At 41.0% G+C, this 13,387-nt stretch overlaps 1 protein-coding gene across 2 annotated transcripts in view; it reads right to left on the bottom strand.

Annotated features, from left to right (window-relative positions):
• The window catches only part of DROSHA (drosha ribonuclease III), a 390,676-nt gene that overhangs the window by 269,797 nt on the left and 107,492 nt on the right, over positions 1-13,387 (bottom strand). For both annotated transcript variants that reach the window (XM_075314852.1, XM_075314853.1), the window contains exon 12: positions 8,390-8,464. In XM_075314852.1, coding sequence (XP_075170967.1) covers positions 8,390-8,464 — 75 coding nt within the window. The remainder of the gene's footprint in view (positions 1-8,389; positions 8,465-13,387) is intronic.

Genomic DNA, 13,387 nt, shown 5'->3' with positions numbered 1-13,387 from the left:
ATACTTTAAAAAGCAATAATCTTCAGCATCATCCTACTCATACCCAGGAGTTATCGCTCGCAGCCATCTTTGTGCATATACGAAATGAAACATTTCAGGCCTGGAGATTTCTACGCCAACTCTTAGAAGCCAGGTTTTATTTATCGATGTGGCACAATAGTGAATGTTTATTGAGCCATTACGGCATCACTTACATATTCTAGTACCACCTGCTGGGAGTCGTGACAATCTGATGAACTGTGAATGAATAATTAATAGAAATTGCTACAAGAAAAAATACTTACAAGTAAAAAATAGAGCAGAACCTAATAGTTAACGTTAAAAGGTACAGAAAAAGGCACCGCCAGAATTTATTCATGTAAAGCATCGCTAAACCTCAAAATAAATGCCAAGGTAAACTGTAGATAATCTGACTGTCGCCTTCTGTCACTAAGCAGGGCTCCTGAAACAAACATTTTGCGGTTATCTTGCAGAGACATTGCATTTCAATCCTGAGACTTATCGCTGGGGTGGAGCTTATTTAAAAAGGCAGGGCCTAATATCTTGTTTCTTCTACAGACAGAGCTGAGATGGAAGAAGGGGATGGCATTGCGGGGCTCCTGGGACACACAAGAACTATTTATATACTTCTCAAGGGAAATAAAATTGATTGTGGCTATCTTTCAGAGATCGGTTCTATTTCCAGCTTGGGACTTACCGCTAGGGAGGAGCTAATTATAGAGGGCGGTGCCTAATATTTTGTTTCCTCTACAGACAGAACTGAGGTGGAGGAAGAGAAAGATGAGGGCATTGCTAGGCTTCTGTGACACACAAGGATTATTTATATATTTCTCAAGAGAAATACAAATGATTGTGGCTATCTTTCAGAGATCGGTTCTATTTCCAGCTTGAGACTTACCGCTGGAGTGGAGCTTATTTAAGAGGGCAGGGGGCCGAATAATATTTTGTTTCCCCTACAAACAGAGCTGAGGTGGAGGAAGAGGAGGGCATCGCTGGGCTTCTGGGACACACAAGATTTATATATTTCTCAAGAGAAATACAATTGATTGCGGCTATCTTTCAGAGATCGGTTCTATTGTCAGTTTGGGACTTACTGTGGTGGTTTGGGCTTGGAAAAGTAGGCAAATCCTAATAATCTTTTAGCTCTTCTACAGCATTGTGCCCAACTCCAGTCCTCAGGAGCTACCTCCAGCATGTTATCAGGATTTCTCTAGTATTGCATGGCATTATCATCTGAGCAATACTAAGGGAAACATGCTGGAGATGGCTCCTGAGGTCCCAAGTTGGAGAACACTGCTCTACAGACAAAGTGAAAGTGTAAGAAAAAAAAAAAAAAAGAGAGGACACTGCCAGGCTCCTGGAACACAGAGAAAATGTATTTAGAATTGTTTTTGTTTTTATTTCAATATGATATTAAATTAAAAGAATGAAACAAAAAGAAGGGATGAAGTGTGACACTGCTGAGAAATATTTTCTTATTATGCATTTTTTTCCCTTTAGGGTAGGCATACATGACTGTCTTCTCCACATCCGAGGAAAAACAGTCCAATTATTCTGATCAGAGCTTGATCAGAGTGGCATCAGTTTTTCTCAGGTGTGGAGAGGAAGAAAAGAAGAATGGTTCTCCACAGTCTACATTTTGTTAGTCCATAAAAATCCGGCTGCACTCGGATGTCATCTGAGTATTGTCCGATTTTTTTTCACAGGATCATGGATTGACATTGCCGATTTTGATACAACACTGATCAAGTTCACACATGTCCCCAATTTTTTACTCAAAGCGAGGAAACAATCGGACATGTGTACAACCCCATTGAATACCACAGATGTGAATGCTACAGTAGTACTCGGAAGAGAAAATTGTTTGTGTGCACGAACCGTTAAAGGGATTCCCTAGTTGTCATAATCAATATGTGTTTAAACACAAAATGTAAATAAAAAATATTTCTCGACAAATAGGATTTTTTTTATATACACAAACCCACTAAAAATTAAAAAGGACACAAAAAACAACACCACCACGTAGGAACACAATGGTATATGCTGGTGTTCGTATAATATTCCAATATCTCATGCGTCTAATACACGAGACATGTAAATAGGTTTACACACTGGTTTCTCAAATGAATAAACTTCTTCACAGTTGTTTTCAAGAGTTTTCTTTTTAGTATAAACTTGTGTTTTTTTAAAGTTTCTGCTCCAACTAAAGGAAAAATACTCATTTTGAACATATCCTTAGGATTTTCAGTATACAGCTCAATACGGAATATAAGTCAAATAAATCATAGAAAAGAAGTTGAGTTGACCTTGCCAGTAGGGTCCCACTGCAATTCCCCTGCCACACGTGCCTTAATTTGCATGTCGAACCCCGAAAAATACTGTGACACTGTTCACACAAAGAATGTCAACATCAATAGTGATACAAGAAGAGCTATCGTACAAGACTAGATAGAAGCTGGTCTTTACAGTGGAATTTCCTAGCCTTTGACTGCTACGAGTGTGACATTCTGTGACATTAGCACAGAATTCTTTACAAAGCTAGTGATATTTTAAGCTTTATTGCACTGGATGCGGCTGGAGCACTGTGACCAGATGAAATTTCAAAGGCTGGAATATTACTCACCTCAGCAATTCCCTTTAATTAAAAAATAATAATTCAATGAAGTAGGTAGAGCTGCCCTGCTATGTGTTACTAATGGCTGGAATACTTACTAAACAAAATAGACATGAATGACATGCTGGAAAAAGGGAATGTTTTATGCATTTCATTATCTAGAATAAATTCTGATTAAAGTAATAATGTTTTTATGATTTATTTGTATTTTTTAATTTAAAAAAAACTTTCCTGAAAAGAGCCATGCGGCAGAAAAAAAACATTTTGGCCCCGATCCAACAAGTCCAGCAAATCTTGATTAATAAAGCTTTGGAGTAGGAGGCATCAAATTCATTAAGAGGCGTGCACCTATAAATCTGGCGTTCACAAGAAATATACTCCAGAGACTTAAATATGGTACTTTTGAAAGGTTTACACTGTGTTTTTCAGCCATATGTTGTATATGCTATGTGAGGGCGGTGCATGCGCCCACGCATCCTCTGCTCTCGTTGTGACCCCAGGAGCGTGCAAGCTCACGACAGAACTGCAGTCCACCCACAAAATTAGCTCACCGGTCTCCTAGGAAGCGTGCGGCTCGTGTTCTTCTAGGTGTGGTCTGTGGGAGCTAATTTTGTGTACGGTCTGCAGTTCTATTGCGATCGCACAAGCTCCCACGGTCAGAACGAGAGTAGAGGATGCAAGGGCGCATGTGTCCCTCTCACATACGAACGTCTGCTGAAAGAGGACAGTGTTCACAAAGATGGCACCGGAGATAGCGCTAAGCCATCTTAGTGAAGACTTTTATTCAATACTTCTAAAAGATAGTGCGCGGACGCTGGAATTAACGTGTATGACAACGACAGGAGGAGGAAGGCCAGGCAGGCAGACAACAGTGGGAATAGATAGCAAAACCCGACCCACCTATCCCCCCCCACCTGTCAATCAAATAGTAGTACATTGCTGTAACTTTACTTGCACATACTGAAAGAAAACCTCCAATCTCAGAACAAAAGGCATGCTTACATTCAGCATGTTAGTGCCAGTATAGCACTGGCTTTACTTTATATATGACAATCCTGCTTGTTATTTCTCTAAGCGTTTTGAATAGTCTCTAACACGCCTGGTATACCATAGATTTCTTTCTTTGGGAAGAGAACTAATTTATATATTTTTTTCACATGGAACATTTACCTAAAAAAGTCCCTACACACCACTGGGACCCTCAATACCCAGCTGAGTCTAAAGGCACCCACACCAGCCTACCACTACCCTGCTTTACTGTTAAAAAGGGGAAAAGACCGCCTAGAGAGCTGTTAGTAGATCATTCATCTTCCTTTCGGAAGGGGCACTGATTTGGTTGGTATAAGTGAGTTTTCTTTCTTCTGGAAATGAGGAAATTGTCATATTTTCACAGCACCAGAAATGAATTAAGAGTAACCTGACCAGGAAATGTCCAAAGTCTATCTAGCAGGGATATCCTACCGCTTTCTAAATTTTAGGCCAGATTCACACATCCGTGTTTCACGGTCCGTACTTGCTCTACGTTGCATGGACTGCTGAAGTTCTTCTGACCTGAGTTTGACAGTCTCACATATGCCTATTAAGTTCCAGTCAAAGAACCCATGACCAGTCAGTGCGTCGTGGCCAAAATTGTGCAAATCGAGGCTTAGGTTATACAGCTGTGAAAAATTTACTCTTTTTTTTCCCTCAGATGGCATTCTAAACGCTTGTGTTTCTGTTTATAAGTTTTATTTCTCATCCATTATTTTTCATTGAAGAGGTGTGTTTGATCACATAGTATTAACCCATTGTAAGGCCACATTTTTATTCTAATTTATCACTAAGCATCAGATCAGTGATACGCGGAAACCAAATGTTAACAAATTTGACATTTTCAGATTTGCATACTTATTTCATGGATCCCAGGACCTGACCCGTGTCTGACGGATCTCACACTCAGACCCATCTACAACGATATCTGAATAGGTCCATTCAACTCAATGGATGAGAGTAGTGACCGAGAAAGAAAAATCAGACCGCACATGGACATTTCACATGGATGTGTACATGCCGTCTTACATGCCACATCTGTGAATATACAGTAACTGCTATTTTATAAGGCCTCTAGCTGTATATTTATTTGTTTGACAGACCATTTTTGATGAACTAATGAAAATGTAAAAAATATATTTAAAATAAAAACCTAAACTAAAGTAACATGTCTTTTTCTATTAACTGATAGAAGAAAAGAGCATATATTGAGGGTTCATCATTTGAATGTTTCATCATGCAAGGAAAAAACTGTAGGAAACGAATATAAACAAGAATATATTCCTAAACAGCCTTAGTCCTCTCACTAGTAAGGGCATAAGAAATAAAAGCGCAATCAGCCACTAAGTATATTCGTACATCCACATTCTAGCAGCTAAATGAAAATACATAGAAAGATTGCCTAAGGGGTTAATAAGAGTTTGAAATATTGCAAGCAAAGCTCTATGACAAAAAAATATGCAAAGAAAAATCTAAAAATCGCTAAATTGCATTGGAGAAGTGTGCTTTTTTTATTATTACTGTACCAAGTAATGAAGTTTCCCTATGACATTATTTCTGCTCTAGGAGATTAGTGTCTACAGATCCGATGGGTCACTATGAGACACTAGAGCACAAAATAGGGTGTGCTGGAGACAGAATCCTTTCTCAGAAGACATCTTTACGGTAGTACATGATTAGAACTGCTGATAATTCACAATAATAAAATATTAACAGTATTTTTATGATAAAAATTGTCAAAAGATACCAACAATTTGAAAAAAATGTCTTAAATTAACGTCTAGCATCAGCCACTGGGACAATTTGGACTTGGCAGGTTTGATCCTACAGTGTTCCCCATTATATGTGATGTCACACGTATGAATTAGTGTTAAATATCCTTATTTCCATCTTCACATGGGTGTATCTTCCAATTTATATTCTAAAGGGGGCTTTACACGCAACGACATCGCTAACGAGATGTCGTTGGGGTCACGGAATTCGTGACGCACATCCGGCCTTGTTAGCGACGCCGTTGCGCGTGAAACGTACGAACGACCGCTAACGATCAAAAATACTCACCTAATCGTTAATCGTTGACACGTCGTTCTAATCCCAAATATCGTTGCTGTTGCAGGACGCAGGTTGTTCGCCGTTCCTGAGGCAGCACACATCGCTACTTGACACCCGAGGAACAACACCGTACCTGCGTCCTCCAGCAACGAGGTGGGCGTCGCTTTCTTTCGGCTGCTCTCCGCCCCTCCGCTTCTATTGGACGGCTGCCATGTGACGTCGCACGAACTGCCCCCTTAGTAAGGAGGCGGTTCGCCGGCCACAGTGACATCGCTAGGCAGGTAAGTACGTGTGACGGGTCCTAGGGATGTTGTGCGCCACGGGCAGCAATTTGCCCGTGACTCACAACCAACGGGGGGCGGGTGATTTCACCAGCGACATCGCTAGCGATGTCGCTGCGTATAAAGTAGCCTTTAGTCATTAATTGTAATGTCTTCTTTTGTTGGAGTAGAAACATTTCAATTGACTGAGTGCACACCGCTGGTAATGTGGGACCTTAATCTTCCTATAGTTTTTCTATTACATATTTTATTTATTATTTCATTATTATTCTACATTGCGAATTATAAATCGGTCTTTACCCAACCCTTTATTGGCACCTTTTCTGTATATAGTGTTAACTAAAATAAAAATGGCTAACCAACCAATCAACTTTGGAGAGGTTTTACGAGTAATTTTTTGTATCTTTTTTCACTTCCACTCAGATCGCTATTACATTTCAGAAGAAAGTGAGCAATGTGTGGGTTAAGAAAATTATATTTGGCCAGACATATGGCGAGTCACGGCTGACATTTAAAATATACAGAGGGTTCTCTCGAGACCAAGTGAAGTAATATTTCATGCAGGAAGATTCTAAGAATATAGACAGCTTAGGAAACGCCAATAATAGACCTTAAACTGTAACTTCTAAGAGTAAATGGACTTAGGGAAAGACCAAAATGACGCAGAAGGATGTCCATACTCCCAATATACTGGTCCTGAGCTGTGCAGACTTACATGACTGCTAAGGATACTAGAAAATAGAAGGCAGAACAAAAGGATTTTGTATTTCTAATCAAGGACCCTACATCTCTTCAAAAAAACACAAAAATGTTCATTTTAAGATCCGGAAAAGTTTCTTTTGGTTGACAACTAATTCATATGTTGTGGCTAACTGTGAAACTAAGGGTAGTTCATTAAAGAGGACCAACCACAAGGATTTTGCTATAGGAAGTAAAGGAAGTGCCATACTGGCACTAGAACTCTGTATCCAGGCATACCTCTTGTAGAAAGATCAGATGCTTGATTGATTGACAGATATTTCATCAAAGTTCCAGAAATGCACTGCATCTTTGACTGTCGTGAGCAGCGGGGCGGGCCTTTGTGGGTCGGGTCCTCGCTGTAAAATTCCTCCGTGTCCTCTATAGCCTAATTTTCTTTATTTAAATATTGCATCACGCGCCATTGCTGCTGTTGGTGCACATGTGCATTGCCACAGTAATAATGTCTTCATTAAAAAGGCGCCGAAGTCTGCAATCTCCAGTGCCATTTCATTGAAGACACTGGGGAGAAGACTATGAGCGGCATCAGCGTGTGCGTAGATTTATTTTTCTGCGCACGTACCCCTACCTCTCAGTCTTCTCTACCGTGTCTTCAATAAAATGGTGCCAGAGAACATGGTACGCATGTGTGGACTCCGGCGCATTTCTAGAATGCTGTATATAAGAACCCAGGCTGCACTGCTGCCATCGCAGTCTTCCTCCTTCCCAGCCCAGCGTGGATGACACGTCCTACGTCATCCACACAGGCGAGCACTGCGGTCTTGCGCAGATGCACTTTGATCTGCCCTGCCGAGGGCAGATCATAGTACTGTAATGTGCAGACGCGAGGAAACGTCAAAGACCGCCCGAGCATGTGCACTACAATACTTTGATGTGACCTCAGTAGGCAGATCACAGTGCACCTGCACAGGAGCGTAAAGCCAGCCAGTGTGGATGACGTTGGACGCGTCATCCATAATGGGCTGAGAAGGAGGATTGAGATCACTGCAGTGAGGAGGCGCCGGACCCACGACATCCATCGCACCGGACTGCCCCTTAGGCGAGTATTATAAGGTCTTTTTTACGTTCTAACGAGTGACCTTGGCACTTCTATACAGTATTCTAGAATGCTGTATATAATGGCTTACTGGTGGTGGCCGCAGCTCATAAGGGAAAAATCTGGTGACAGGTTCCCTTTAATAGGGCATTAATGGCATGAAAAGGGATTATACATGATGGTAATACATTTTCAAACATTTTTTGCAGCATAAAGGAAAAAATAAAGTTAAAAAGTAACATGAGTCGACTTAAGTTTGAAAAGTCAGATGGGCAGTCAGGGTATCCTTAGAAGTCATGAAAGAAACCTTTCCGAGAGAGTGACGATCTTAGAAAGCTTCCCCATCCCGTATAACACTACGACAACAGTTTATGGGCTGCAGAAATGATGACAGGTTCCCACTAGGGATTCTGATTCTTGTTTTAGCTTTTAGAATATCCAATATTCCAGATGATCAGGCTTCAACATTACACAAACAATATCCCCGGTATCTGGAACTACTCAAAACATTTATTATGTGTATGGATCGCTTTGTGGAAGCTTGATACTAAATCCATGAATAAGTATTGTGCTATGTGGATTGCATAAACATGGTGAAGAGATTATGTAAAAGCTTACCTGGCAGAAACCTTACAAAGCGAGGCATAAAATGAAACTGCGGACATGTGGAGCCATTATCTTCAACAGGAGGACCTAGGTAGTGGCATATAAAATGGAAAATCAATTAGTGTTCCCTAGGAAAGGCAGGGAGGAGTGTTTTATATCAAGAGAAACTGGATGGCTACATACAGCAGAGCTGGAGAGAAAATCAAATTTGGAGCAGGAGACATATAATGACATGGTTCAGGCAAATCTGGTTCTAATTAGAAGGGGCAAATGCTTAGGAACTAATACACTCTGCTTTTATCCAGGTTTTAAGAAATAAAACACTAATAAAAAAAACAAATGCAAAAGCTCAATGCAAAAGAGAAAAATCAATGCCAGAATTAAATATTTTCTTTTCTACTTTAGTAGAATAGACTAAGCAACAATGGGTGAAGTTCATGCGGCACTGTTTCTACAGCATGAGAGCCAAAATAAGATTATGAAGGTAATGTATTCACAGTGGGTAAATTTACAAGCTGATTGTAAAAAAAAAAAAAAAAAAGAATAAATATACACACACATTATATATATTTTATATACATATATATATACACACATACATATATATATATATATATATATATATATACATACATACATACATATACATTTTATATATATTATATATATACATACATATACACATTATATATATATATATATATATATATACATACATACATACATACATACATACATACATACACACACACATCTAAAAAGACACATATGCATGTTTTTCTCACTATCTGATATAAGATCAGATAAAATCTTTCCTGTTTTAGGTCAATTAAGAACCATAATTATTTATATTTGACAAATGCCAAAATGAGAGAGCGAGAATCTTTTATGACATTTTTATTACTTTCTATAAACTCAAAAGTTTACAGACATTTCATTAGTATTTGGTACCCTTGCCCTTAAACTGTGTGACCTAGATCAAACATTTTGGATATCCTTCCGCAAGCTTGTCACAATAGTTGGTAGTAATTTGGGCCCATTCTTCCTGACAGAACTGGTGTAACTGAGCCAAGTTTGTAGGTCACCTTGCTCTCACCTGCCTTTTCAGCTTTGCCCATACATTTTCAATAGGATTGAGAGCAGGGCTTTGTGATGGCCACTCCAAAACATTAACTTTTTTATCCATAAGCCACTTTGTAACCAGTTTGGCAGTATGCTTCAGGTCATTGTCCATTTGGAAGACCCATTAACGCCCAAGCATTAAGTTCCTGGCTGGTGTCTTAAGAGTTTGCTTTAGTATTGCCCCATAATCTTCTTTCCTCATGATGCCATCTATTTTGTGAAGTGCAACAGTCGCTGCTGCAGCAAAACAACCACACAACAAGATGCTGCCACCCCTGTGTTGGGTTGGTGTTCTTAGGCTTCAAAGCTTCTCCCTTTTTCCTTAAAACGTAATGATGGTCATTATGGCCAAACAGTGCAATTTTGGTTTCTTCAGACCACAGGTCATGTCTCCAAAAATTAAGGTATTTCTTCCTATGTCCATTTGCAAACCTTAATCTGGCTTTTTTATGTTTCTTTTGGAGTAATGGCTTCTTCCTGGCAGAGTGGAGTTTCAGCCCATGTTGATACAGCACTCATTTCACTGTGGATAATCACAAAATCTTACCTGCTTCCGCCAGCATCTTCACAAGGTATTTTGTTTTTGTTCTTGGATTGATATGCACATGTCTGACTAAAACACATTCATCTCTGGTACAGAGAACCCGTTCTACTTCCTGAGCGGTATGATGGCTGGGCATTCCCATCTTGTTTGTACTTCCGTATAATTGTATGGACAGATGAATGAGGCAGCTTCAGGTTTCTGGAAATTGCACCCAAGGATGAACCAGACTTGTGCAAGTCTAAAATTCACTTCCTGAGATCTTGGCTGTTTTCTTTTGACTTTCCCATGATGCTACACAAAGAAGCAGTGTGTTTCAGGTGTGCCGTAAAATACATCCACAGGTGTGTCTCTAATTAACTCAAATGTTGCCAATAAACTTATCAAAAGCTTCCAAAGACATGACATCATCAAATGGGCTGTCCCAAATTGTTTAAAAGACATAATACTCTTAAGGGGGCTTTACACGCTACGACATCGCTAATGCGAACTCGTTGGGGTCACGGAATTGGTGACGCACATACGGCCGCATTAGCGATGCCGTTGCGTGTGACACCGATGAGCGATTTTGCATCGGTACAAAAACGTGCAAAATCGCTCATCGGTGACATGGGGGTCCATTCTCAAAAATCGTTACTGCCGCAGTAACGAGGTTGTTCCTCGTTCCTGCGGCAGCACACATCGCTCCGTGTGACGCCGCAGGAACGAGGAAGCTCTCCTTACCTGCCTCCCGGCCGCTAGGTGGAAGGAAGGAGGTGGGCGGGATTTTACGTCCCGCTCAGCTCCGCCCCTCCACTGCTATTGGGCGGCCGCTCAGTGACGTTGCTGTGACGCCGCACGGACCGCCCCCTTAGAAAGGTAAGTATGTGTGACGGGTCTGGGCGATGTTGTGCGGCACGGGCAGCGATTTGCCCGTGTCGCGCAACAGATGCGGGCGGGTACCCACACTAGCGATATCGGGACCGATATCGCAGTGTGTAAAGCCCGCTTTAGTGTACGCAAACTTTTGACTATGCAGAAAGGAATAAAATTGCCTTAAAACATTGTCTCTCTTATTATTCTGGCATTTGGTAAATAGAAATAATTTTGGTAATCTTAAGAAAGTTTCATGAGAAAAATCCGCAGCGTGCGCACAGCTATTTTTTGTTCCCATAGGTTTTGCTGAAAAATGTCTGCAGAAAGATTTCAAACCTTTCTCAAGAAATTTCCGCAGCAAATCCGCGGGTAAAACGGCCTAGTGCGCACATAGCCTAAGACATATTTTCATTTGTTTCACACTTTTTTCAGTATTTCAATCCACATGTTTTAATTCATAGTTTTGATGCCTTCAATGTGAATCTACAATTTTCAGAGTCCCGAAAATAAAGAAAACTCTTTGAATGAGAAGGTGTGTCCAAACTTTTATATATACATACAGTGCTGGCCAAAAGTATTGGCACCCCTGCAATTCTGTCAGATAATACTCAGTTTCTTCTTGAAAATGATTGCAATCACACATTCTTTGGTATTATTATCTTCATTTATTTTGCTTGCAATGAAAAAACACAAAAGAGAATGAAACAAAAATCAAATCATTGATCATTTCACACAAAACTCCAAAAATGGGCCAGACAAAAGTATTGGCACCCTTAAGCCTGCTTTACACGCTACAAGATATCTTACGATGTGTCAGCGGGGTCACGTTCATCGCATGCACGTCATTCATTCCTGCCGAATTGGACGTCAGGTTATTCATCGTACCCGGGGTAGCGTACATCGCAGTGTGTGACACCCCGGGAACGATGAACAGATCTTACCTGCCTCCTGCGGCTCCCGGCCCACAATGCGGAAGGAAGGAGGTGGGTGGGATGTTTACGTCCCGCTCAGCTCCGCCCCTCCGCTTATATTGGCCGGCTGCCACGTGACGTCGATGTGACACCAAACGTCCCTCCCACTCCAGGAAGTGGACGTTCGCCGCCCACATCGAGGTCGTATGGTAGGTAAGTATGTGTGACGGGGGTTAATCGTATGTGCGGCACGTTCAACAAATTGAACAAGCTGCACATACGATGGGGGCGTTGCAAATCGCATACGATATCGTATGCGAAATTGCAACATGTAAAGCAGGCTTAGCCTAATACTTGGTTACACAACCTTTAGCCAAAATAACTGCGAACAACCACTTCCGGTAACCATCAATGAGTTTCTTACAATGCACTCCTGGAATTTTAGACCATTATTCTTTGGCAAACTGCTCCAGGTCCCTGAGATTTGAAGGGTGCCTTCACCAAACTGCCATTTTGAGATCTCTCCACAGATGTTCTATGGGATTCAGGTCTGGACTCATTGATGGCCACTTTAGTAGTCTAAAGTGCTTTCTCTCAAACCATTTTCTAGTGCTTTTTGAGGTGTGTTTTGGGTCATTGTCCTGCTGGAAGACCCATGACCTCTGAGGAAGACCCAGCTTTCTCACACTTGGCCCAACATTATGCTGCAAAATTTGTTGGTAGTCTTCAGACTTCATAATGCCATGCACACGGTCAAGCAGTTCAGTGCCAGAGGCAGCAAAGCAACCCCAAAACATCAGGGAACCTCCGCCATGTTTGACTGTAGGGACCGTGTTCTTTTCTTTGAATGCCTCTTTTTTTTTTCCTGTAAACTCTATGTTGATGGCTTTTCCCAAAAAGCTCTACTTTTGTCTCATCTGACCAGAGAACATTCTTCCAAAATGTTTTAGGCTCTCAGGTTTTTATGTCTCGAAGTAAGAAGTGGGGTCTTCCTGGGTATCCTACCACACAGTCCCTTTTCATTCAGACGCCGACGGATAGTACGGGTTGACACTGTTGTACCCTTGGACTGCAGGGCAGCTTGAACTTGTTTGGATGTTAATCGAGGTTCTTTATCCACCATCCGCACAATCTTGCGTTGAAATCTCTCGTCAATTTTTCTTTTCCTTCCACATCTAGGGAGGTTAGCCACAGTGCCATGGGCTTTAAACTTCTTGATGACACTGCGCACCATAGACACAGGAACTTTCAGGTCTTTGGAGATGGACTTGTAGCCTTGAGATTGCTCATGCTTCCTCACAATTTGAATTCTCAAGTCCTCAGACAGTTCTTTGGTCTTCTTTCTTTTCTCCATGCTCAATGTGGTACACACAAGGACAGAGGTTGAGTCAATTTTAATCCAAGTCAACTGGTTGTGAGTGTGATTTAGTTATTGCCAACACCTGTTAGGTGCCACAGGTAAGTTACAGGTGTTGTTAATTACACAAATTAGAGAAGCATCACATGATTTTTCAAACAGTGCCAATACTTTTGTCCACCCCCTTTTTTATGTTTGGTGTGGAATTATATCCAATTTGGCTT

Source organism: Anomaloglossus baeobatrachus, chromosome 6 (assembly GCF_048569485.1).
Source record: "Anomaloglossus baeobatrachus isolate aAnoBae1 chromosome 6, aAnoBae1.hap1, whole genome shotgun sequence".
Classification (NCBI taxonomy): Eukaryota; Metazoa; Chordata; class Amphibia; order Anura; family Aromobatidae; genus Anomaloglossus; species Anomaloglossus baeobatrachus.
Note: the sequence above shows the minus strand (reverse complement) of the source record. Positions and strands in the feature narration are given on the sequence as shown.